The 27304-nt window shown below is 43.5% G+C and overlaps 1 protein-coding gene across 1 annotated transcript in view; it reads right to left on the reverse strand.

Moving 5' to 3' along the window:
* NPSR1 (neuropeptide S receptor 1) overlaps positions 1–27304 on the reverse strand; it is a 78542-nt gene that overhangs the window by 45721 nt on the left and 5517 nt on the right. The window contains exon 2 of the mRNA XM_077303868.1: positions 19584–19716. Coding sequence (XP_077159983.1) covers positions 19584–19716 — 133 coding nt within the window. The remainder of the gene's footprint in view (positions 1–19583; positions 19717–27304) is intronic.

Raw genomic sequence — 27304 nt, forward strand, 5'->3', positions numbered from 1 at the left:
AGATTGATTATCTAATATTGGGAGTGGATTTATTCATCTTTGGGAGAGGATGGGATTGTACACCAGACAATAGTTCCAACTGCCCCTTCCAAACACCCACAAAATCCTCAATTGTTCCTGCTCCTAGTCCCTGCTCCTTCCAGTGAATGGTTCTTGTGACAAAATTAGCATTTGTGGTTTTTGAAAAGGATAATTGGTCCAGCATGGTGAATGAGTTAAATGCGGTGGCCTCTAATCTGGAGAGCCGGGTTTGATTCCTTTATATGCAGCCTGCTGGATGACCTTGGGCTAGTCACAGTCCTCCGAGAACTGTTCTCACAGAGCGGTTCTTTTGATACTTCCTCGATGTCGAATTGTTACTCTGAATTGAAATAAGATAATGGTTTTGTTTAAATGTTGATGAAGAGCATTAGAGAATGTAAGATCTATGTCAGAATTAATAGTAATAATGAAAGCAGTGGCATGATGTAATAGAGCAATAAACATTGCTGAATATTGAATCATGTTAAGATTCAGAAGAGAAGATGAGGTGATTTATGTTAGAATTTGACTTGGAGATTGAAATAATCCAGATGTCTAGTAATCCATTTTTTGTAGCATTGCATAATGAACAAAGGCTCCAAAATTGCTGTACATAATTTCTTTTTTTCCCTTTTTCTTTTCTCCATGACTATTTTCCCCTCTTGAAAATTTAAAAATCAGCTGCGTGGTTATAACTAAGGAAGGGGAGAAGAGGGAGGACATATTGGGGGACATCTTAGCAGATGTGGAACATCTGGTTTTCCTGTCTGTAGACAATATAAGGTGTAAGATGGGCCAGAGGTGTGAGTCAAAGGAGTTTTGGCCCTTTGCCTGAGCCTTGTAGCCCCAGGCCTATGGCAACCAGCCCAGTGAATGAGGATTCAGTCATGGTTGGTTTGCCGTCTTGCTTGTTTGAGGATAATAAATATCAGTTAATCTGGAAATGTCTTTAAACAGGGGTAGTCAAACTGTGGCCCTCCAGATGTCCATGGACTACAATTCCCAGGAGCCCCTGCCAGCATTCGCTGGCAGGGGGCTCCAGGGAATTGTAATCCATGGACATCTGGAGGGCCACCATTTGCCCACCCCTGTCTTTAATTCACCTTTGGATGAGAAACGGGATATATGCCCAAATAAATAAATAAATAAACCTGGCATATAAGAAGTGAGCTGAGCCAACGGCGGGTTGAATATCCTTAATTGCTACCACTGAGAAGCCGGTCAGAATAATAAGCACGTCTCTTCTATTCCTGCTCTGCATTCTTCTAAAAAAAGAAGAAGAATCTCTGAGAGTGTGGTGGGGTGTCAAGAACTGGAGATACATAAACTCTTTCCCCACGCAATTTTAAAGTTCAAATACGTATAAAACGCCTGCTTAACAGTAAACTCAATTAGCCTTTTTAGTTGTTCCTTCAAACATATCAAACGATTGAGCCCACTCTTATAAAGTTCACACAGGAGATATCAATCAATATTTATTTACGGTCATTCAGACCAAAATTCAAATACATGTAATTAAAAACTAAAACAATTTTAAAAGAGAGAGAAAGCAGTAGTAATACTATAAAAATTGTAAAAGGTCTGACATCATAGGAGCTTTAAGATGTTAGATTCAATATTTAAAATTACACAGGAGATAAATGCATTTCTAATTGTCTACCTTGCCATTTCAACCAATTGTTTTTAACTTTTCCAAGGGGCAGATATTAGTTTCCATATTTTCAGGGAAGGTCGCCCTCTCCTCTTCAGCTCCCCACCCCCATGTTTCAACTGTCAGTTACAAATGGTTGTTTAGGGGTTGACTGAAAATACCCTCTCCCCACCCCAATAAAAAACTGGCTAAGAAGCTGTTTTATCCAATCAGCACTAAGCTCCTTTTTGATTAGCATTTGATAGCTAACCAAAAGTGTTCTCAGTCCATTCATATACACAAAATCTGTGTTATTTTACGCTTCTTCCTTTTTAAAAACTTTCCTTATATACTTAACTACAAATACAGGATGCACATTCAAATTCAAATTTATTCAAATTCAAATTTATTTTAATACAGCACTGTGGCCAGATAAAACAGATAGCAAGAAAAAAACATTTCACAGCAGAAAATTGCATAATCAGGGAGCCAGTACAAAATTTAAAATATATAAAATTGTATAATTGATGGGTCTTGTGGCACAGAGTGGTAAGGCAGCAGACATGCAGTCTGAAAGCTCTGCCCATGGGGCCGGGAGTTCGATCCCAGCAGCCAGCTCAAGGTCGACTCAGCCTTCCATCCTTCCGAGGTCAGTAAAATGAGTACCCAGCTTGCTGGGGGATAAACGGTAATGACTGGGGAAGGCACTGGCAAACCACCCTGTCAAGAAAACGCTAGAGGGTGTCACCCCAAGGGTCAAGAAAACGCTAGAGGGTGTCACCCCAAGGGTCAGACATGACCCGGTGCTTGCACAGGGGATACCTTTACCTTTACCTTTATAATTGATGGGTACATTATAAAAATGCATAGTAAAATTCCTCTAAAAATCTTTACTTAAGCTTAAGTTGTCTTTCTTGTGTGTTAAGCACATGTGAGATGCACATTCAAATTCTCTACCACAACACGGCCAACGTGCTTAGGACTCTGAAAAAAAGGTGGGAAACATTCTTAAGTAAGATGAATTTGGGCACTGTGAAAAAGCATAGGAAGAAGGGGGAAATGGAAATTTTACCTAACGCTTCAATATTTCCAATTCCATGTTGCAATACGCTATTAGGGGCTCCAGAAAGCTGATTTTCTCTCATTCTTTTTTCTCTTTTACAGTGTCTGTGCATCAGCCCTCAACATTCTGGAGCATATTTAGGCCTCATCAGGTTGGATGTTAAGGTTTTTCCCTGCTCCGTTCTATTATTTTTTCCTGCATACCTTGGATATGTACATGTTTTAATGGATCAGTCAAAGACAACAGAGGCCAATAACTCAAGCTTTATTATGAGAAACTCTAGAATAAAGCAGAAACAAACATACCTCCTCCTTTAATTCTGTGACCTCTGAGCAGAAGCTGCATATTCAGAGAAAGTTTTTGTTGTTGCTCTCTCTATTAGTCAGAATAGTTGTTCCCTACTTTGTCTCTGGATAGTCTGGATTAGGCATGGGTGATTCAGTGCAGATAAACCAAAAAGTACCTGAATCAATGCTGATTCAGGTACTTTCTGGACCTTCCTGAACTGAACCATGCATCTACTGTATTTAAATGATTCAGACCAGTGGTGAACAAATAATGATTCAGTGATTCAGCCATGATTTGGCTCATTTAAAAGCACCTCCCCCCCAGAAGGCCGGGGAAGGAGAGAGTGCCCACCAAAAAGCTGATAATGACAGGCTCAGTGCTTTGTCTGCAAAGCCTGGGGGGAGAATTTAAAGTGTGAGTGGTGCACCAAACAGCTAATAATGACAGGTGTGCCATCAGCTGCCTTTAAATCCCTCCCAAGCTGAGGAAGGATTTAAAGGGAGTGGCATGCCTGTCATTATATCACATTTACATAGAAGTAGGCTTTTCAGTTCGATAGGCAGCTTCTTGTTTTGAAGATTTGTGGAAGAACAGCAATATTGACTGATGCACAGCAAAAGCTGCTATCTCTGCTCCTGTCAGAAGATTGCAATCCAGTCATAACCATTTATTAATCAATGTTCCTTAGGGTACTCCCCATTGGTATTCTATACACAATCGTCTATTGCATTTGCTTCTAAATTGTTATACTTGAGAAAAACTTGGGGGAAAGGCAGGCAGAGATCAGCAGAAGAGATCATTGACTGTTTCTGCTCTGTCTGGGCTCTTGTGGGGGAGCACAAATTGAGGGCAGATGAGGTGCACTGGGCCCAATGCTGTCTTTGCAGGAGCAGGAAGAGGCGGGGCAACTTACCTCAACTCAAGCTCCAGTATGCAGCCTGGCGCAAAGCCTCCAGTGCAGAAACAGTCAAAGAAAGGGCTGAGGAGAAACCTCATATAGGATTTTGGACAGAAAAATTACTCTCCGTCACAGTATAGAGAACCTTGCGGGGACAGAATGAAACATGTCCTTGTGCATATATGATATACAAGAATGCATGTACTTGGTGAACTAGCCCTTCCACTGTATACCAATGACAGACCAGTATGTTGCACACTCACATGGCACATGCACACTTCAGGACATTGCACACTCCTTTTCCTTGTACGCACAAATCAACCTCCTGTTTTGTTGTGTGTCAAAGGTAAAGGGTAAAGTTATCCCCTGTGCAAGCACCGAGTCATGTCTGACCCTTGGGGTGACGCCCTCCAGCGTTTTCATGGCAGACTCAATACGGGGTAGTTTGCCAGTGCCTTCCCCAGTCATTACCGTTTACCCCCCAGCAGCAAGCTGGGTACTCATTTTATCGATCTCGGAAGGATGGAAGGCTGAGTCAACCTTGAGCCGGCTGCTGGGATTGAACTCACAGCCTCATGGGCAGAGCTTCAGACTGCATGTCTGCTGCCTTACCGCTCTGTGCCACAAGAGGCTCCATGTGTGACAAAAGGAAACACAATTCTCTCCCATGTAAAATTCTTTTTTTTTCTTGTCTGTGGTTCTCCCACTTTTAAAACTTCAGAGTGGGGTCTGATTAAATCTGGGAGTGGAGGGCTAAAAATCTAATAATAAGTAAGTAAATAAATAACTGTTTTAGAGCCCCTGACAGGCAGGACCAGACTGCCAAACAAAATTAGCAAAAGTATGAAACTCTTATGCAGGGCCTTCAAGCTTCTCTACCAAGCATATTTCTACGAAAGCCTGTGGAGTTTTTATTAAAAGTAGAGCAATGTGGCAAAACAAACAGAATAAAAAATTAGAAGGCAATTGGATCCTCAAGTTGAACAGAGCATGGAATTCACAATACTTAGTAGGACATCCATAATATGAATCACAAAGTAACCCCTGCAATGTGGAACACATGTTATAGCATTCCCTGGGGCAAGTCAGTTGTGTGCTAAGTCTTACCAAGTCGCCACAATCAATAATTGTTCCACTGTTCAAAAGAAATAGCTCAAGAATGTTGAGAGGAACAAAATACAAAGGTTTGCCTAACAAACCCACTCCCTGTGGAACCCCACGTACTACAGCTTGCTGCTGATGAGTTTCTCTCTGTTTGGAGAGCCAGTTTGGTGTAGTGGTTAGGAGTGCGGACTTCTACTCTGGCATGCCAGGTTTGATTCTGCACTCCCCCACATGCAACCAGCTGGGTGACCTTGGGCTCCCCATGGCACTGATAAAACTGTTCTGACCAAGCAGTGATATCAGGGCTGTCTCAGCCTCACCCACCCCACAGGGTGTCTGTTGTGGGGAGAGGAAAGGGAAGGCGACTGTAAGCCGCTTTGAGCCTCCTTCGGGTAGGGAAAAGCGGCATATAAGAACCTTCTTCTTCTTCTACCCTAATGCCACACTCTGTCCTTGCCCTTAGATTGCAACCATTTAAGGGCAGCACCTCGAACCTCCATGATGGCTAGGCATTGGGCTAATAGCTCATGATTGACAGTAGCAAAATGGGGAGGAGGAGCTATAGCTCAGTAGAGGAGCCTCAGCTTGGCATGCAGAAAGTTCCAGGTTCAATCCCTGACCTCTTCAATTGAAAGGACCAGGAAGTAGGTGTGAAAGGTCTCAACCTGAGACCCTGAAGGTCTGATTTAACACAAGGTAGTTTCATGTGTTTTCAAGTACCTGGGGTTGCTGCTGTCATCAGCAGTCGCCTCCACCTGGCTTTCCATACACATTTTCACAAAGAGATGTGCAGCATATGCCAGGGAGAGAGGAAGAGAAGGCGAGTATTCGGGGCTCCATGAAACTGCCTCGTTGTAATTATACTGAGAACGATGGCTTTTGTCCCTAGAGACCATGATATTTTTCACTGATTCCAAGAACGGAGAAATACAGACCATTTCGATGGGACCTGTATTTACTTCTGCCATTTAACAGGAACTGTGCTTTTGCGCAAAAGCTTTTCACTGTAAGTGACATCCGACCGTTGAAAGAGAATCACGGCAACCATACCAATAGCAAAGGAGAGAATGGATCAAAAGAGAGAAGTCCTTCCTTTCCTTGCACTTCTAAGCAAAGCTTCAGCAGCCTTTAGTCAAGGTAAAAGGTGCCTTTGTGAGAAAATAAAAGCAAGGCAAAAGGTTGAGCTGATTAACCCATCTATCTTAAATGCTTCCATTTCAGCCCATCCTTGCAATTGTCCTCTCCGCTACTCTGAAGGATCCCAGGTGCCCAGAAGGCTGTATGTTTGGGAAGCCGAAGAGGAGACGTGGCAAGGCACAGGAAGTGTTTTATGCTCCACTTTGCTGGCCTCTTTCAAGGAACAAAGGGTGACTATTGGAGGGCTAGGGAAAAAAGGGTATCTTTGCCAGGGTCTATTGAACTTGTATCTTTGTCGTGTCTATTGAGCCACTGAATCACCCTTTTTGTTCACACAGCGAAAAGCATCTCAGGAACACTTTCTGTCAGGGGCTCTAAAACAGTTATTTATTTACTTATTATTAGATTTTTTAGAAGAAGAAGAAGAAGAAGAGTTGGTTCTTATATGCCGGTTTTCCCTACCCGAAGGAGGCTCAAAGCGGCTTACAGTCGCCTTCCCATTCCTCCCCCCACAACAGACACCCTGTGGGGTGGGTGAGGCTGAGAGAGCGCTGATATCACTGCCCGGTCAGAACAGTTTTATCAGTGCCGTGGCGAGCCCAAGGTCACCCAGCTGGTTGCATGTGGGGGAGTGCAGAATCGAACCCGGCATGCCAGATTAGAAGTCCGCCCTCCTAACCACTACGCCAAACTGGCTCTGAGAATGACCTTCTGTCTAGAATGTAATCCAAGGACAGCATCCTTCTCAAGTCGCAAGGAGCGCTGCAAAATGTCCTCCTGCAGTTTAAAATTTCCCTCCCCTCCAGGTTGTTAAGATTGGCGGGAACAAATAAGATTGGCTGGTACAAATTCTTTGGCCCAGAAGACAGTCTATGCCTTTCAGATGGATTGGGGAAAAGCCTCCTGGTTGGAGCGTGAGGACAACTTGGCTGAAGTCCAGGCAAGAAGATGATTGAAGGAGCTGTCAGGGCTCTGGCCATGCAGCAGAATTTGCTAGTGATGGCTGTGCTTGAGTGCAAACAGGGCAGGGAAGGGCCCCCTGACTAACTACACCCTCTTTCTCCTGACACCAGACAGAGGTCCTGCCCTTTGCCTGGCCCTGGTGGTGAGAAGGTGGTGGGATGGCTGCGATTCTGTGACCCCATCCTGGAATTTGATCCAGGGCCCCGGACTCGCCCTATCCAGAACTATGGAAACAGAATACCTTTTGTTTTGGGCGTTGTTTTATGTACAATCTTTTGTATTTGGTTGCTCTACAGTTGCAATGCAGCAATAACAAGTACTGTTTATTAAAAGGATATCTTGACTGTTATGTCCCCAAGTGATGCGATTGTCCAAAAATATGATATGACTCCTGAGTTTCTATATTAGTATTTTGTTTTAGGCACTGTTGGAAAATTAATAAGCAAATTGAAAATTTCTCATGCCCATCTGAGTATTTGAATCCCCCATAGCCACCATGACTAAAACTTCAAGTAATAGTAATATTTATCTGGCAGCTTAATTTCTAACTAAATTGCATTACCGGTATAAAACTTTTAAAGAAATCAGAGAGGCAAATGCTATTTACCCAGCCCTCTAGTCTAGTATTTCTCTAAGAACACAAGAATGTTTCATTCTGGCTTCACAAATCACTAAAGAAAAAACTAGTTAAGTTTGTCTTCATGACTATTAAAGAACTAAAGCAGGGGTAGGAGAACTGTGGCCCTCCAGATGTCCATGTACTACAATTCCCATGAGCCCCTGCTAGCATTTGCTGGCAGGGACTCATGGGAATTGTAGTCCACAAACATCTGGAGGGCCACAGTTTGCCCACCTCTGAACTAAAGAGATCTTTTGATCATCAACAAAACCACTGTGTAGTCTTCAAGCCTTTTCCAAACTTTTAATACCCAGTGCAGAATTTTTTTTCTCTTATACTTGAAAATTGCTTGTGCCTCTGTTGGCATCTAGCCCGCAGAGAAGAAAGGGGCTATTTTCTGCAAGCCTTCCTCCTCAGCCAGAAGCAAGATGCTCAGGCCACTTCGGATCTAATGAAAGCATCATGCAGCACCCCCTCCCCAATATGCAGTGTGAAACCTTTAATTTGCAAGGTGATCTGCCTGGTTTTGTATAATAAATGATTATAACTTGAAGGCATGAGAGATAACAACTTTATCACTGAAGCAAGTTATAAATTTATAATTTGCATAGTTTTTAAAAAAAATCTTCTTTTGTTATCTTCTGTCCCTTGATGGTAACCCAAAGTTGATGGGGTCAGCCCAGGAACATTTCCAAACTTTCTACAGTATTAAAATGCTAATTCGGAAACTGTCTCTGAAGGCTCAGCCATTCGATCAAAATTGAAACTGAAAACTACTTTAAATAAAATCCCTCATGAAGAAGGGGAGATCAAATGACTTTATTAAGATTGCCAAAGGGAGACTCAAGCCAAAGGCATGAATATTAATGTTGCTTAATGTTTCATTAATGAATTTAGATTTTTTTTGGCAAAATTATTGTATAAAACGAAAGAATTGCTAGATACACAAGAGCCCTCATGCAAACATCATTTTGCTTGTGTTACACTTCTAGGGGTTTCAGCAACATAGGAAGTATATAGGAAAGATACCAAAAAACATACAGATTCTGAAAAGAAAAAGATAGGGCTGTTGGATTAATTTGAAGAAAGCTGGCAAATTCTTTACATGCCTTTTACAAATTTATTATTATTATTATTATTATTATTATTATTATTATTATTATTATTTAGATTTCTAGCCCGCCACTCCCAATAAGGCTTGTGAAGGGTTACAAAACGTGCATAAAAACCCTAATTACCCCCCTAAAACAATCATAATCTACTCCATAAAATGCACAACAATCCAAACTCAAAAATGTCCAAGATGGACAGTGGTTAAAAAAGAACCAACAGCCAGATCCCACTCAATATCAGCCCCAGGAGTGGACAAAGGGGTTTCTGACCCTTAATCTGCCATCAGAATTGCACCCGTACAGCATAAAACCCTGCGGGGGGCATAGGTTGAAAGGCATCCCCTCAAGTATGTGGGTCCCAGACCCACGCAGGTCCTTAAAGGTTAATACCAAAACCTTGAACCGGTTATATATATATATATATATATATATATATATATATATATATATATATATATATATATGTATATATATATATATATATATATATATATATATATATATATATATATATATATATATATATATATATATATATATATATATATATACATATATATATATATATATATATATATATATATATTTCATCTGATGATCAAAGAAGAGGGCCAAAACTATGTCAAGTGGCACCTTAAAGACAAACAATATTCCTTAACATATTATCTTGTAGCCAGTGAAACCACACCCCCAGAATGTTAGGTATGAAATAGACCTTGGATTGCAACCAGTGAAAAGCAGACCTTTGGACTGGTTTCCATGGTGCCAGAAACCCTGGATCAGCACCTATGACAACAGTCCTCATCGTAGGACAAGAATAGCACTTGGGCGCTTCTTCAGTCAAGACTCTGGACTCTGGACTGTGGACATTTGCTCTGGTTTGGATAAAAAGCAGAGCCAAGCCAACATTTTCTAGAGAGCATCAGTGCAGCTTGGCATGACTGACTGACCTCTCATGAACTCAGCATCCCTCTCTCATGAACTCAGCATCTGTGGGACACAGGAGCACACGGGCTGCAACCTCAAAGAACATCCTCCATCCTGATTCCTCATCTCCACTAAACAGCAGACTCCGAAGTGCTTTCTTACTCTGAGATCCCCTTTCTATCATCCACACCATGCCAGCTTGCTAAAAGCATTATTGCTCTACGTTGTCACCTAGATCAGGGGTAGTCAACCTGTGGTCCTCCAGATATTCATGGACTACAATTCCCATGAGCCCCTGCCAGCAAAATGCTGGCAGGGGCTCATGGGAATTGTAGTCCATGAACATCTGGAGGACCACAGGTTGACTATCCCTGACTTAGATCATACCAGGTCTAAATTTTCCTAGATCGTTCTCTTTGATCACTTTTGATCCTGGACATTCTGGATCAATCACCCTTTGGGTCATCACATCAAAAGGGCACCTGCACACCTTTTGTCCTAAAACTTATGTGACTTTTTACCATGTATCTAGCCAAGGAGAAGAGTATAAAATACCTCTCATTGGGGTCCCCAAACTGCCTCTCTGGTAAGCAGCTTCTGGATACAATCTAACAGGTGAGGAGCCGTGATACAAGCAAAAGAATTGAGTTTCAAGCTAGCAATTTCAAATAACAGTTTATTCAAATGGAAAACTATTTCTCAAACTTTCCAAATCATCAAAATGAACTTCTGTTTTTGGCATCTTCATCAGTGATATATTTTTTTCAATGGATCTTCTTTAAAAGAATTCTTTCCAATGATGAAACTGTATCTGGATAATATAAACTTAAACTTATGGTGAAGACCCTCTTGTGGCGCAGGGTGGTAAGGCAGCCGACATGCTGTCTGAAGCTCTGACCATGAGGCTGGGAGTTCAATCCCAGCAGCGGGCTCAAGGTTGACTCAGCCTTCCATCCTTCCGAGGTCGGTAAAATGAGTACCCAGCTTGTTGGGGGGTAAAACGGTAATGACTGGAGAAGGCACTGGCAAACCACCCTGTATTGAGTCTGCCATGAAAACGCTAGAGGGCATCACCCCAAGGGTCAGACATGACCCGGTGCTTGCACAGGGGATACCTTTACCTTTAATCTTATGGTGATATATTAGTGTATATGGTTCACTCTCCAAATGGTTCTAAAATCTCCAGTATACAGAGATCTACAAGTATTAACATCACAAAGTGCAAATGCTTTTCAGTATGACCTCTGCGCCAGGTTGGGCCTACACAGTGCTCTCTTAAACCAAAATCAGAAATAAGAATTAAGGGCATGAATAATTTCCCCCGCAAAATCAATTGAACCTGAAAGTGGATTGTGCTCATGATTTTCCAAAAAACACGTTTGATATTATATTAGCAATATACTGACATGGAAGCCAATTCACAGACTATTCTTCCCATGAAGCTTTTTGATTTTTATCTGACTCAGGAACTGACTGTGCTCTGTTGAGTCTGCTAGAATTGCTCCTGCAATCAGTTTGCCACAATCTCTGTCTAACAAGTGGCTCAGAGGAGTAACGGGTCTGGATGTGACATAATTTCTAACGTCGGGAGTAGTAAGTACAGCACAATCCCACCTCCCGATTAATCAATGTGTTGCAGTCAGAGGCTGAGGGCAGAACAAAATGTTACAAGAACTGCAGGGCTACTGTCACATCCCCCCCCCCCGAACATTCCCTAACCTTGAGTACAATTTGCCACCTATCCTGACATACATTTTAACACCTCTCCTCCCAATGATTCCGATGCTGTTCAGGATATAAAATTAATAGGAAGAGGACAAAAATGATAACACAACAACAACAACAACAACAACAACAAGATATACAGAGTACTGAATGCACAGTAACTACTGATCCTGTTAAATACTTGGGAATAAAACTGAACAAAACTGTAACCTTTTCTGAAATAATTATCAGAAGACATGGAAATTGATACAAGCAAATTTATCCAGATGGATTTTATTTTTCAATTTCCTAGCTGGGAAGAATCTCAACAATCAAAATGAATATATTGCCAAAATTATTATTTATATTTCAAATGCTTTGTGTGTGTGTGTGTGTGTAGCAATTATATAAAGAAAAAACCTTGATAGGCTCACAAAGACATAAACTAATTTATTTGGAATGGCAAAAAAACCAAGAAATAGATTAAAAATACTTCAAGTTGAAAAAAATAATAGGTGGCTTAGGAGTTCAAAATATAAAATTGAATGATCAAACTGCAGGTCTGGTTTGGATTGCAGATTGATTTAAAATTCAAAAACAAAGAATAATACAACTTGAATCACCAGACCTAGGCGAAGGTTTACATAATCTCTTATGGATCAAGAAAACAATCAGAATGATTAAAAAGGTAAAGTTATCCCCTGTGCAAGCACCGGGTCATGTCTGACCCTTGGGGTGACACCCTCTAGCGTCTTCTTGGCAGACTCAGTACGGGGTGGTTTGCCAGTGCCTTCCCCAGTCATTACCGTTTACCCACCAGCAAGCTGGGTACTCATTTTACCAACCTCAGAAGGATGGAAGGTTGAGCCAACCTTGAGCCGGCTGCTGGGATCAAACTCTCAGCCTCGTGGGCAGAGCTTTATACAGCATGTCGGCTACCTTACCACCCTGTGCCACAAGAGGCTCATTACAGCACCAAAAAGCCACATAATTAGATATGGATTATTAAGAAGATGATTGAGCCCCACAAATTCTCATGTCCCCAATTGAATAGAGACAGGGCATTCAATAGCAGTACTCTTTGGGGTATCTGCCCCACAATTATTTTCCCTTCCACCCTTTGAAACAACCTCTCTGGGTAGCCCTTCTACAATCAAACTCTCCAATGGTTGCAGCTTGAGATTCTGATTCCTGAGAGCTTCACTGCTCCTGCAAACATTCCCCATCTTGGTACTGAAAAGTGCCATCTTGGTTGGTCTTGGGACATTCTGGCACATGGACTTTCATAGCTAAGGAAGACTGATGAAATATTGAAGTGATCTGAGCTCCTACAACCAATATTGCTGCAGATATGATTAAAACATCTTGATGAGCATGAACATCAATTGTACAGGGTACTTGTTGGAGCAGGAAACCGGTCACGTAGAGAGTGTTCACAAGAGGGGAAGCTGCACTCGGTGTTCCTCTCAGAACACTTAAGTGTTTTCAGCTGAGTGCACAATCCAGGATCCAGAGCTTGGTGAGGACCACGCCAATGATCCAGCAAAGCCAAAACCATTTGGCACTTCAGCCTTTGAAGTCCTCTGAAGCAGGGGTAGTCAACTTGTGGTCCTCCAGATGTCCATGGACTACGATTCCCATGAGCCCTTGACAGAGTTTGCTGGCAGGGGCTCATGGGAATTGTAGTCCATGGACATCTGGAGGACTACAGGTTGACTACCCCTGTTCTAGGGAAATCCTCAGCAGCCACAACAAAATCAACATTTTGCTGGCAGGGACTCACGGGAATTGTAGTCCATGGACATCTGGAGGACCACAGGTTGACTACTCCTGCTCTGAAGCATTCTTCTGGTTGCAGGCTATGGAAACCATTGAGCTTAAACTGGAGTGACACTGCACAAGATTGCATTTAATCCACCTCGCGATTAATCCTGATCAGGAACATGCGGATTTTATCCCATTCCCCAGAATGATCTGCGGACAAACAGTCCTTAAGTCTGGCAAGCAACACATTCGGCTAGTGAGTGGTCTCCCTGGAAGCCAAAGAAGCACTCCAGCTAAAAACTAAGCCTAGTCCAGCTGGTAGGGACCCAAGGATTAAAACCTTATTTCCGATACCTAATAGGGAAAATCACTGGCAGTAGCATGTGCAGCTGGCTGAAGGAGTTCTTCCTGGGGCTATTTTGGGTTCCTGTTGCCCTTGGAGCACAAGATATGCCAACATGCAAAGGAGTCTAGTTAGAACTGTCAGGACTGCAGGCTCCAGAGTTAAATGTGTGAACACTAAGAAGATCATTAATGTTGTTTTGCTAATGAGCTGATTTGTTACTTCATGTGGCAAAGGGGATAATTATGCCTGCGACTGTGCTAGTGATGCCATTAATGGTGAATGTCTTTGGATTTCCAAAAATGCTGGAGAATAGGATTCTCTTCTCTGGCACTGTTAGTTCTCCTAGGATGAGCTGCCTCTGTCTGCCATTCAAGTTTGCTTAGGATGACATTGCTAGTAGCCTGCTTCCTCTTACTCCCTGTAGTAGACTCTGAAGGGCTTGGGGAGGGGGGGGGTTGACAATAGCTCTTCAGAGAACTGGAAGTTTCAAGAATCCCCCTGGTTTTGATTTTCATTTTTGTCTCTCCCTTTATTGGCTCTGATCAGATGAGAAGCATGAATATTGGATGGGCGATACACTTCTGGGTAGCAGTGTGTATGAATGAGATCTTGGGGTACTTGTGGACTGTAAGTTAAATGTGAGAAGACAGAGAAATGCATTGGTAAAAAAGGCAAATCCAGTCCTGGGCTCCATCACCAGAGACATCACATCAAAATCACAAGATGTCATAGTCCCACTGTATGTTGCATTGGGAAAACAGCACCTGGAGTAATTTTTGCAGCTCTGGAGGCCTCAGTTCAAAAAAGATGTGGACAACATTGAAAGGGAGAAGAGGAGAGTGCTAAGGATGATCTGGGGCCTTGGGGCCAAGCCCTATGAGGAAAGGCTGAGGCACCTGGGAATATTCAGCCTGGAGTAGAGAAGGTTGAGAGGGGACAGGATTGCAGTATTTAAGTATCTGAAAGGTTGTCTCTTGGAGGATGGTAGGGAATGGCTCCTGTTAGCAGCAGAGGACCCACATTCAGGTAACCACATCTCTTGTCCTTCCTCACCACCAGTGGGACACCTCCCAATCAGACCCAGGTTGGGGTGTGAGGAAGCTGAAGTTATGCTTCAGGTTTTCCTGTGGCCCATTCCATGCTGCTGGGAGAACACCTGGCAGCTGGAACAGGTTGCCATCATTGCAGGAGCATCCCACCCTATTGCTCCCTATCAGATAACGCTGCCCTTGGGCCCACTCAGATAGTCCCGTCATTCAAAACCACAGAAAACCAGCTCTTGTATCACTGCGGAGGCCATACCTGGAAAGCTGTAACCTTGCTATACCACACATGAAGTCAAAGTTCCCCAAGAGTTCTGCATCACAGCTTCCAGGAGCCTTAATTTCCCACCTGCTCCAGTGGGCTCTCCTGCTCTGGTGTGCTCACGCCAGCAGTAGACCAGAATCTGAGAGAAGGTTGGAAGGTTAGGTATGAGGACAAGTGTTCCTGGGTTGGAGATGGAAACCACTTGTGGGATGGGGGGAGTGATTCCCTCAGCAATACTCTATTCCAGGGGTAGTCAAACTGCAGCCCTCCAGATGTCCATGGCAAATGCTGGCAGGGGCTTATGGGAATTGTAGTCTATGGACATCTGGGGGGGGCGCAGTTTGACTACCCCTGCTCTATTCCAAACCCAATGAGGCAGGCAAATCCTTGCTTCTGTGCGGGGCTCGTCTATCAGCTCTTTCTTCCATGGCATTTTTTTTTCTGAATTACTGCTAATGTTTTGGTTCCTTCATCCACTCTTATTAAGTATATTGAGTATATTAATCATTCAACTTCTTGGCAACCAGAACGGGGTTCCAGGTAAATTTCTCCCATTTTCTGAGGAGTAAACTGCCTCAAGATAACAGAGCTTATAGCCAAGAGATACGCTTAATTTGATTTACTAGCTTCAAAGCTCGTTCCTAAGCTGGCCAGGCAGCTTAAGGTGGCTTTGGGCCGCAGCTTGCAGCCAAATCAAGTGGGGTCGGTAGGGGCTGGGCAGCTTGTTAGCAGGGCGAGACAGAGCTGCTTAGTAGGTAGTCAGCAGGCTGGGAGGCCCTCGTCAGCAGGCCCAGCCTAGCAGGCCAAGAGGCCCTTGTTAGCAAGCACTCCACCACAACACCTCTCCCCTTAGCTGCTGCTGTCTCCAGACACTGAGATGCGTCTGAGAGCAAAGAGGCTAGAGTCCAGGAATGGAGGGCGGGAGCTGCAGGGGCAGGGCCAATGAGGACAAAGCTGGCTGCACCCTGATTGGCCCTATTCCAACTTGGACAGCTGGACACCTCCCACCCCCTAGGCTGTTTCAGAAATATATAGAGGAACAACAATGGCTAAAGATAACTGCTAAAAGCAACATAGATTGTGGAGTGGCAATTATTGAGGAAGAATCAGAAAACAGGAGAAATTTACCTGGGGCCCCGTTCTGGTTGCCAAGAAGTTGAATGATTAATATAAATATATACTTAATAAGAGTGGATGAGAGACCCATTATTTTGGCCTTTTGGCTTATCTATAACATTGAGAAATCAACAGTACAGCTTCTTTGCATCAACTGAAAACTTCCCTGACTGTGATCTTAGAATCAGGGCAAATGACTGGGTCAGCACAACAATATTCTTACTGTCGTCTCTGCTAAGTTCCTCTCAAGGCACAGGCCAGCGGTCACTTGAATATTCAGGGATTAATTCAAGGGGGATGCTGCTGGCCATTTGTCCCTGAAGACTCTGATGGAGGAACCTCAGTATGTGCAGCATTCAACACATTGCACAGCCAGACAAATAATGTACCTTCCCATCATGCCCCACACCAAGAATCAGAAGCACATCCCTGACTAGAATGTCTCTAAATAGTCCTGAATGTGCCACACTGTCACCATTCCAAATTGTGATTTCATAAACAATCTGTTTCCATTAAAACAATTAATGTCATTTGTAATGACAGTGTTCTGGGCAAAGATCTGGGGGGGAAAGACTAATACATCATTGCAGAGGCTGGCTTCATGCGCGGCAGAAGGAGGGCCAGTTAAGCATGGAAAGTGCTTGGCTTTTTTTGGGGGGGGGGTATTTTGTTTTTTGACTGTCAAAGTTAGTGCTGAACAACAAAGTGCTTGTATGTGATTATTTATCCTATTTATAGTCTGCCGTTCTTACGGAGACGCAAAGCAGATTCTTGAATTTCTAAAGGGAAAGACCGATGCATCCGAATGAAGCACTCAAGCTGCAGCCCAAACCATATTTGTTCACAGGGCGATGTTGTGCTGAAATTAAGAGGTCCACGCAAAGGTGCTTAAATTTGGGATGCAGATTTTGAAACCCCACGTTGAAGATTAGGACAAAGGAAAAGAGAAGAAATGAGGCTGAGTGACAGAACATAGACTATTAAAGTCAATGGCAATTTTCACTTTCCGTCTTCTCCATGGCTTGGAGGGAAGGCGGCGGGTTGATTTAGAAGCTCCAAATGTACAGTGTAGCTTCAGGACCCCCTTGTCTAAAGAGCTCCCACGTTTCAAGAAGTTTGGACAAGGGGGGTCCAATTCTAAGGGCACTCAAAGAGGGTGTCCCCATCCAACCCCATTGTATCCTTTGCTTTAGGATTGCTCCATAGGATATAAGGGGGCCAGAAGGGGACACTCTCTTTCGGTGGCCCATCTGAAAAATGCATTGCAATGATTGGCTCAGCTCCCTAGAGCCAGTGGTCTGCCAGTGGTCTGCCACCCTCCACCCTCCCCTTTGCCCTGGGAGCCAGGGCTAAGCCGGGAAACAGAGAGCAAGAAAGTTACAAGCAGTTCTCTGCTCTCTGCTGTCCCTTTAAATTTTAAATGGCTGCCTGGCCCAAAAACACGGAATGTTCCAAAACACATTTCAGGCATTTCAGAGGGCCATGTTTCGGCCATTTAAAATTATAGCGGTAAATGTTTCTGAACATTTCAGACAGTTATGTGCCTGAACCAAGCCTGCTCCAGGCCATTTTCAGCTGCAACAATGTGAAACACACATGCCTGCTCCAGACTTTTGCCAAACCTGCCTGGTGGAGCTATTTTTCGATAGATTTCAGCAAAGCCAGGATGGATGCTGCATGGAACAGATCTTTCCTAGGCTTCCTTGCCTTGTTCCCTTATGCATGTTTCCTACTAGGCATGTTTCACTTACTGATTAAGTGGGGGAAAGACCCCTTGGAAATGCCTCCTGGTGGCATGAAATGGGGAAAGGTAACTACAGAGAAGAAATAGAAGAGTTGGTTCTTATATGTTTCTCTTCTCTTCTCTCTACCCGAAGGAGTCTCAAAGCAGCTTACAGTTGCCTTCCCTTTCCTCTCCCCACAACAGACACCCTGTGAGGGAGGTGAGGCTGAGAGAGCCCCGATATTACTGAAAAAGAAGAGTTGGTTCTTATATGCCACTTTTCTCTGTTCCACTGAGAAACCACTCTAATATCAGGAACTTCTTCCAGATGTTTAGATGGAATTTCTTTTGAATTAATTTCACCCCATTCATTCAGGTCTGTCCCTCTGGGGCAAGAGAGAACAATTCTGCTCCATCCTCCATATGACAACCTTTTAAATACTTGAAGATGGCTATCAGATCCCCTCTTAGTCGTCTCCTCTCCAGGCTAAACAGACCAAGCTCCCCCAACCTCTCTTCATACATCTTTATCTCCAAACCCCTCACCATCTTTGTTGCCCTCCTCTGGACATGTTCCAAGTGAAACCCTTTTCTCACTTTACCCTACACCGACACTTAAGACAGGAATGAAAGTGAGAATATCTTCAAACCAGCTAATCTACTATGATCATACTCTCCCCCATCCAACTCTTGCAGCTGCCTTTTGCAATTAAAGCTTACTGTGACTTCCTTGAAGGAAGGGGTCTCTTTTGTTTTATTTTAGTTTTGCAGTTTGCACAATGGCATCACTCTGATCTTTCGAAGGACCGTAATTCCCCCCCCCCTCCTAAAATAAAGTAGAATAGAATGCCTTGGAGGGCATATCATTCCGGGCAACACCAGAATAATAAAATTACAATCCTGAGCAGAGTCATACCCTTCAAAATCCGTCAAAATCCCCAGGCTTAGAAGCCTGTAACTTGGCTCAGAGTTGCACTACAGCTCTTGTACGGAGAATGATTTATTCATTCTAGTGGGGAGCTGTCAATATTTGGGGGGGGGGCGGGGAGAGACTGCTTTTCCTTCTAGACTCAATCATGGAATGACTCAGCCACACAATTGCAGGCCTGCCCCTCTGACCCCTTGAGGACATGTCCTTCACACGGGAGGTCTGCAAATGGTGACCTGTGTGCACAAAAGGCTCAAGCACCCGATGGGCTATTATGCTGATTACATTTTCATCTGCTCTTCTGCAGCAGTGGATATCATTTACTCATATGGTTTAGCCTCCCAATGGGTCTGGGAGCTGAGAAACAAGGACTGCATCCCTGTGAGGATGATTCCCAGGTTTGCTTTCACTCCCACTGGGATGACAAAGGCATTTGCAGTGGGAACAGGCTGTCTGTAATGGGGGATCAGATCCTCCATGGCAGGGGTAGTCAACCTGTGGTCCTCCAGATGTTCATGGACTACAATTCCCACGAGCCCCTGCCAGCAAATGCTGGTAGGGGCTCATGGGAATTGTAGTCCATGAACATCTGGAGGACCACCAGTTGACTACCCCTGCTCCATGGCATCCCCTTGGTCTATGATGACATTCCAACCCTGTTTTCCCCTGCCGAAGCACCCAACCCTACCGGGGACCTCCTGCTGGCCATGCAGAAGCTTTCCCCCTGAGCCACGGTCCCTCCTCTCCCAATCTGCAATGGTAGCCTAGCCTCTTATTGCCCTCTGCTTCATCTTACCGGGCGCCCCTGATTAGCCGAACTGGTCCATTCATAGCTGTGAACCTTTGCTGAATCCTTCATTCAGTATTAGCATTTGTGTCCAAGTAGGGAAATAAAACCAGCCATCCCACCCCCCTTTCAACACTTTTCTTACCTGTTACGGCGAGTTGAGTGACAAAAAAGGTCATTCTGGATTTTCTCTTTCTCCTCCAGGTAGAAAGCAGGACAACAGCATTCCCACCAATGGTGACGACGAAGAGCACCCAAAGGGTAATCAGCTGTTCTGTCTGGGAGGGAAGAAAGAAGAAGATGAGCAGTGGCCCAGCATTGAATTGTGGGGGGAATAAACATTGGCAATTGTTCATTCATGGGCATTCTCCGGGGGGGGGGGGGGCCCTCCGGATAGCATGACCTGCCTGGGGCAATCAGGAAAGGCTCTCCTGCCATAATTCTCTCATGTGCAGAACAGAAATGTTCATGACAACATTTTTACAATGCGATTAGCCCAGTAGTATGGTAGAACTACACAGAGGGTTGTTTTCCAAAGGGATAGTATTACACTCTTTTGCAATGTCTTCTTTATGTACTACCACACTTTTTTCTGCACTGTCCCACCACCACCACCTTTGCAACCCTCTTTCTACATACATTATGGTATATCATGCCTTAGACAGGTTTTGTTGCTTTACAGTTTTGTATTTGCATTTCTCTCAATTTCTGCAATCCTGGTCCTACTGAAGGTTCTTGGTCCCTGACTGAATAGCTTTCACCAATGTTGTCAAAATATCCTTTTGCTTACATTTAAACATCTTAATGTTGACCTTGGGCTCTTCCACGTTCTCATTTTGTTGTTGTTTGTGTGTGCCTATTGCTTTGGGGGCTAATGTTGCTCCCTCTAGTGGTCGATTCCATGTTACAACAGAGTATGTCAGACACATTTCCCTGCACATTATATCTGCAGGGCGTTATGCCAGACATACAACAATTGTCACAGTTCAGGTTTCAGACCCCTTGATAGACATTGCCAAACACCTCTTACACAGGGAGAAAAGCAGTGGTGTATGCAACAATCTTCTGTGCATGCCCTTCTCTAGATTACGTTGTCCATATTAATGCAACTATACTTAATCCAGTGAGCTGCCTTTCAGCTTCCACAATTAAGTGAACTGAAGCCCAGTAATGATTTGCACCTTAGAGGGAAGCCAGAGTGTGCTTAGCAGTGACTTAAGCAGCTACTAATCATTATAAGACTATATTAGCATACACACTGAACCAACCTGACAATGGGCAATTTTCAGATCCCTTTCAATCCATCCTAAGGATTGCACACATGGAGGCTAAATGCCAAAGAACTAGCTGCAGGCTCTGGCTCCGGTCACACCCACTGAATAAATTAACCCCATTCACAATGTTTGCTTGTGATCCAGGTCCCTTGCAGATCAGCAAACGCCCAGTGGCCTTTGGGATCAATACAGACAAAAGTGATTCCTCATCTCTTATAGAAGAAGGGGGCAGCAGGATCATATTCATGATCCTTCCACAAAAGCTTGATGTTGGGATTCAGTTCTGCAAAGAGCTGGAAGCTCTCATTACAATAGCCCACAATTCTGCTGGCAGAAATATGATATAGAGTTTCAAAGGCCGAGAAAAATATTTGTCTCTAAGAAAGAGTCCCTGTTCCCAAGACAGCTGGAGATACTCAGGAGGTATACATACAGTTTCTCCCTTGGGTTTCTCAGAGTGCTCCTTTTGCAGGATCTCTGTTTATTTACATAAGGCTTTCATTGGCTGAGAACTCTGATCATTGAAGTTGTTGGTTCTCGCACACCCGCCAACTCATCCTTGAGTGAACTGTAACTTTCTTTGGTACCCTATCAAATTCTTCAAATGATATTGTATCACAACGTTATTCTGGATTTCATGTACACTCTGAGCAGGATGTGCAGTGGAGATTAACATAAAAGGAATCTCCCCATTACACAAAGTATTTTGATAACAACTCCCCATTGTTGATGCAAATCACTCTTTTGTATTACTGTTCTCTGGGTTATGGAATCTGATCTGTTATTATCTTTAAACCGCCTGTGGCGCCACGGGCGCCACGGATTATATAATTCGTTAAGCCCCCTTGAGGTGGGCTTTGTCCGTGATGAGGAAGGGTCCGGATTGGACCCTTCCTCACGATGACAATCGGAGGGACCAATTGGCAGGCGCGAAGCGCCTGCCGATTGGTCCCTCCGATTCCCAGCTACAGCAACTGCGAGCCGCGCGAAGCGCGGCTCGCATTTCCCCCCGGCCTGACGCGGCGAGAGGCGCTCTGCGCCTCTCACCGCGTCAGGCCGCCGACCCAGGGAGCCCCCGGCAGTCGCGCGAAGCGCGGCTGCCGGGGGTTCCCTGCCTGGCGGGCTGACGCGGCGAGAGGCGCAGAGCGCCTCTCGCCGCGTCAGCCCGCCGCCGGCGGAAGATCGCCGCCGCCGACCAGCCTGCCGACGACGACTCAAGTAAGCATCTAGCGCCCGCTGCATTCCCCTGCAGCGGGCTTGCTTACTAGTATATATATAACTACCACACTGTCAAATCCAGAGGGCCAATACAGTAGAAGCTGCCTGTCTGCCTGTCTGTCTGTCTGTCCACCTGCCTATTGTTTTCTGGGAAGCCACATCCGAAGAGTGGGTTGTGTGATGCCTCAGCAACTCTTTGTGTATTTCTTTTCATATAATAAGCAATTGTTCTCAATCACAATGAAAGCAAAACACTTTGTACCGAGATCCCTTTCAGGCAGAGTTATGTACTACTATGTTTTAGGATGTTCTAATTTCTGGTTTTAATGGATGTTTCACATAACCTTGTGCTGGTCTATGACCGTAATAAAAGAGTCTGTGCCAAGTTCACCTTTCCTATGATAAAGGTTTTATGGCAGGTAGGAACTCTTCCAGAGCTTAGAGATAATATGAAGAAGAGGAAAGAAAGTTGGTTTTTTAGACCCCACTTTTCACTACCCAAAGGAATCTCAAAGCAGCTTAGAACTGCCTTCCTTTCTTCTCTCCACCACAGATACTCTGTGAGGTAGGTGGAGCCTACAGAGCTCTGAGAGAAACTGCTCTGTGAGAACAGCTTTAACAGGACTGTGACTAGCTCAGGGTCATACAGCTGCTGCATGTGGAGCAGGAGTGGAGAATCAAATCTGGCTCTCCAGTTTAGAAGCTACTGCTCTTAACCACTACACCAAGCTGGCTATGACTGAAGATGACTGAAGATGCAGAAACCTACCGACTCCCAGATCATGTATGTAAATCTTGATACCTGTTTGTGGCTCCATTTTAGTAAAGCATTAAGCAAGGCATCTGCCTAGGTAAACTTGTATTTTTAAAGAACATTTTTAATTCCGAATGACTCAATTTCTTAGTAGAAATACCTGTTTTGAAACCCATCCACTAAACAGCCTCTAGTGTCAAAGCTTTGCGTATTCCTGTGGTGACATGACTTTATACATGAAGTAGAAACATTCTTGTGAATCTACAGGGTGAACAAGAAAGCCTTTTCAGGGAGACAGAAGCTAATCTTTACAGCTGGGCTGGGGGGGGGAGAGATTGCAAAAATATATTAAACAGGCAACCATTTGAATGCAGATCTAGACTGGTGAACCCACAAAACAAAATGAAAACCTTCAACGGCTCCAGGTCCAACCTGATTACTGGTCATGTCCCTCATGATTACTGTCCATTCCCTGATGAATTATAGAAAGCAAAGCATGACCTTTCCCCCCCATCAGTATGGAGAGGAGGAAGAATACAGGCTGCTGCTTCGGATCTTGGCTCATTTGATTTGACAAGGACTTGTTTTATTACGGTAGATGAATTTCAAAGTTTTTGAGCCTTGTCACTGGTGATTCCTTTAATATTCTGAAATGGTGTGTCACTGTGCACCAATTTTATGCCTCCATGGTAGAATGTGGGGCATAAATGGAATAAACAAGGGAAATATTCAGTCATTTTCCTACGCTGAACTGGTATCTGTGTAGAAAAATCATGGCACAGGGAAAGGTGTGGGTCACAGCATGAACTTTGTGCTGCTTGCTGGAGAAGTAATCTCTTATCTCATTAAGACAGGCAACGGTCTGCAGATATGGGCAATGAAATATATTAATGGATAATAACGGTATGTAATTACTACAAAAGACCATGTTCCAATTACCTTTAAGTGCATGTAGCACAATTTCCTGTAGTAATTACCATTGCCTTTTCAGGTTAACTTCTGGTTGCCAGCAGAAATGAGAATCCTAATTGTGAAGTCATTTGAAACATTAATGAAATTCATGCAGTCATTATAAACATTTTTTTTTGTCAAGTCATACCTGTCTTATGGCAGCCTCATGGGGTTTTCAAGGTAAGAGATTGTTGGTCATTGCCTGCCTCTGTACTGTGACCCTGGACTTTGGTCCCCCAATCCAAATACCAAGTAGTTCTTAGATTTCAAAACTTGATGGGATGGGGCTAGGTCAGAGCCATTCTAAAATAGCCTTTCCTAGTTTTCAGTATAAATGTGAAAAGTACATCTGGGATCAAAATTACTAAGGGGTTTACTAAACATCCCTTCCAATTTATTTTTATTTTACAATATTTACATTGTATATCTTTCTGTCCTCAAACAAAACATACAAAATGAAAACCTATATTAAAACATTATTAGTGCCACTATGATGGCCCTATCCCCATTCCTCCCTCAGAGGCAGGATTTTCCCTTCTGTTTTTCTTTCCTTTTTTGATTGAGCAGCCCCAGTGGTCTGTTGTATTTTCCCTGTAGGACTTTAGCTGTCTCACCGTGTGTCAGTATGATATTTTACTGCTGGCTCAACCCCGGGACCTAGGGAATCATTAGGATTGCCCTTAACCACTGAGAATGGCACTTGAGACATTTTGAAGTTCAAAATTAACAAAATTAACACAGAGGGGAAAATCCAGTGAAATCAGAGTTTGAAATTCCTGAATCAATTCAATATAGATAACTCTGAGATAAAAACCAGTACATACACAGACTTTAGCTCTTGCATTTCAGGCTAAAGAGAGTTTCTTAAACTACTCACAATTACTTAAATGTTTATGTCGAGAGACTTCCGGCATTCTTCCCAAAGACTTCAGTATACTTTCTTTGAGTAATTTTTGACTTGTTTGGTTTTCAGAAGGCTGTTACCCAGACCTCTTCTCTTGAAAAACCTGTACTCATCTTGAGTTTTTAACTGAGTTGTAAGATCTCCAAAGGCAGTTTCTAATGACACCACACCACACCATCGATCTCTTCACTCTTCAGAGCTAACTCCCTGTTTGACTGAGTAGGGAATTTTCTTCTCTCTCTAGAAGATCTATCTCCTTCCCTTGGCCTGAATGGGAGTCTTCACCTAACTTCCCAGGCTTTCCTGTCAACTTCCCCTCAGTTCTCCATCTGTGTAAAACTGATCTCAGCTAAGGCTAAAATCAGACTCGATGCAGTCAAGGCAGGAATTGACCAACTCTCTCCTCAGAATTCAGCTCTCAAGTCTTTCTCTGCTCAAGTAATGTTAACCAAAGATTGCTTGGTGCAACCTGTCGTTCAAGGTAAATTATCCTTCACTATCCTTTACTCTGTTGTTAGTACAGCACTTCTAAGTTTTTAAAAAGTGCACTCTGTCACAGCCACCCACAACACAATCTTAAAACAAAATACTAAAAATACACACAACATCATTTTAAAAATTAAAAATTTTGACAGGACGGAGGGGACACTGAGGGAATGCCAATTAAATGAAAAAAACCCTTCAATCTCTGATGAAAGCTGGCAACAGAAGGGGATAGAAGACTCTCCCTTCCACCCCTGGCCACCTGCTTATCGAGTAGTAGGTCTGGGTTCAAAAGCAGCTTCAAACCTGTTCCTTCATGGGGAATGTAACCCCATCCAGAATGGATGGCACCCTAAATCCTGGTAAGACCTGCTGCTTACCAGTAGTACTCTATCCTGTCAGGATTAAGGGTATGTATTCAGCAAAACCAAGCAGGAAGTTAATGGAAAAATAACTTATTGGTATTATTTCAGCTGGATACATTAAAAAATACTTTTCTGTTATCAAAATGGACAACCCCCCAAAATCCCCAAAACATTCAGGATTTTTTGGGGCTGCTGGATAGTCAAAGTTGAGGCATTTAAAGGCACCGAGATTCCTTTAATGTCTTGGAATCTGTTCACTCTGAGCCACATGGCTTCCTGGCTTGGAATACAGTCAGAATCTCTAGTAGTTAAAGAGATCTAAGTCCTGTTAAATGCCTCAGACAACACCCACTCCAGAACTGGTCCCAGGCACCTCTTCAGGATTTCCACAGCTTCCCTGGGATCAGCTGCAAGTGGATAAAAGTTTAGCATCATCAGCATATTAGTGACAGTATAGTAGTAGTAGTAGTAGTAGTAGTAGTAGTAGTAGTAGTAGTAGTAGTAGTAGTAGTAGTAGTAGTAGTAGTAGTAGTAGTAGTAGTAATAGTAATACAATTTATAGCCCACCTTCCCCAAGAACTCAGGGTTGGTAGCACCCTAAGCATTGCTTTAGGATGCTTAGGGCTGATCCTGCATAGAGCAGGGGGTTGGACTAGATGGCCTGTATGGCCCCTTCCAACTCTATGCTTCTATGATTCTACCATTTTTAAAACAATAACACTATTCAATAAAACATTATAACTTTAAAACCCATAATAGGTCCTTTAATTAATTCCATCCTGCCACCTACTTATGGCGTGAGGGTTGCTATGGGCTTAGATTTCAGGTTCTGATGGTGTTTTGAACAGGGAGGCCAGGATGTCCACATTGTTTTAGGCTTCAATCATAGCCCTGGAAAGAACAGTTCTGTATTGCATGCCTTGTGGAACTGTCCAAGGTCCTGCTGGGCCCTGATCATCCCCACAGAGAGCATTGTTTTATCCTCTTTTATCTTTGTTTTGTTGTTTGTTATGGGATGGGGTTTTATCATGTTTTATGGGGGGGGGGGTATATTGTACCACACCACAAGTCCCCAGAGAGTGGTGGGCTAAAAATCTAAGGAATGAATGAATGAACAAATACATAAATAAATTTGTGATAAGAAACTTAGTGTTGTTTCTTTAAATTACCCCTCTTTTACTTTGTATGCAATAAAGCCATTTGTTTTTATAGGCACTCACTTTCTTTCTTCATAATTTTATTGTGGGGTATCCCTATCATGATCTACTCCTACAAGGACCAGGTTGGTGTAGTGGTTAAGAGCAGTGGCTTCTCTTCTGGCAAACCAGGTTTGATTCCCTGATCCTACACAGGGTGACCTTGGGCTTGTCACAGCCCTGATAGTGTTGCTCTCACAGAGCAATAACATCAGGGTTCTCGCAGCCCCTCCTACCTCACAGGGTGCCTGAGGGGAGAGGAAGGGAAGGTGATAGTAAGCTGCTTTGAGATTCCTTCTGGTAGAGAAAAGCAGGGTATAAAAACTAACTCTTCTTTCTGGAACCCTTTAAAAACAATTTTTCCTTTCTTTGGGTCTAATTTAGGTAACAAATCATTAGCTCTTTTAGTAAATCAGCTTATCACAAAATCTGTGAGGAAAAGAGAGCATGAATACTAAATAATTAGCTCTGAGTAAAAGTCCATAGCAGCAGATAAACAATCCCCCCCCCCCCAATGAAAGCAATTCCTGTCACATTAATTTGGTTTTCATATCGGTATCTTACATGGGCATTTCCTCATTAAAATGTGTCCTTTCCCCCAGGGGCTATCTCAGCAAGCGCCTGTTCAGAATGTATTAAAAGCAAATGCAAAATATGAAGCAGATGTTATTGTTCAAGGTATGCATTTCAGTATGCTGGGTCTAATGCAGTTCCAGTAATT

This window comes from Paroedura picta, chromosome 11, assembly GCF_049243985.1.
Source record: "Paroedura picta isolate Pp20150507F chromosome 11, Ppicta_v3.0, whole genome shotgun sequence".
In the NCBI taxonomy this organism is placed as follows: domain Eukaryota; kingdom Metazoa; phylum Chordata; class Lepidosauria; order Squamata; family Gekkonidae; genus Paroedura; species Paroedura picta.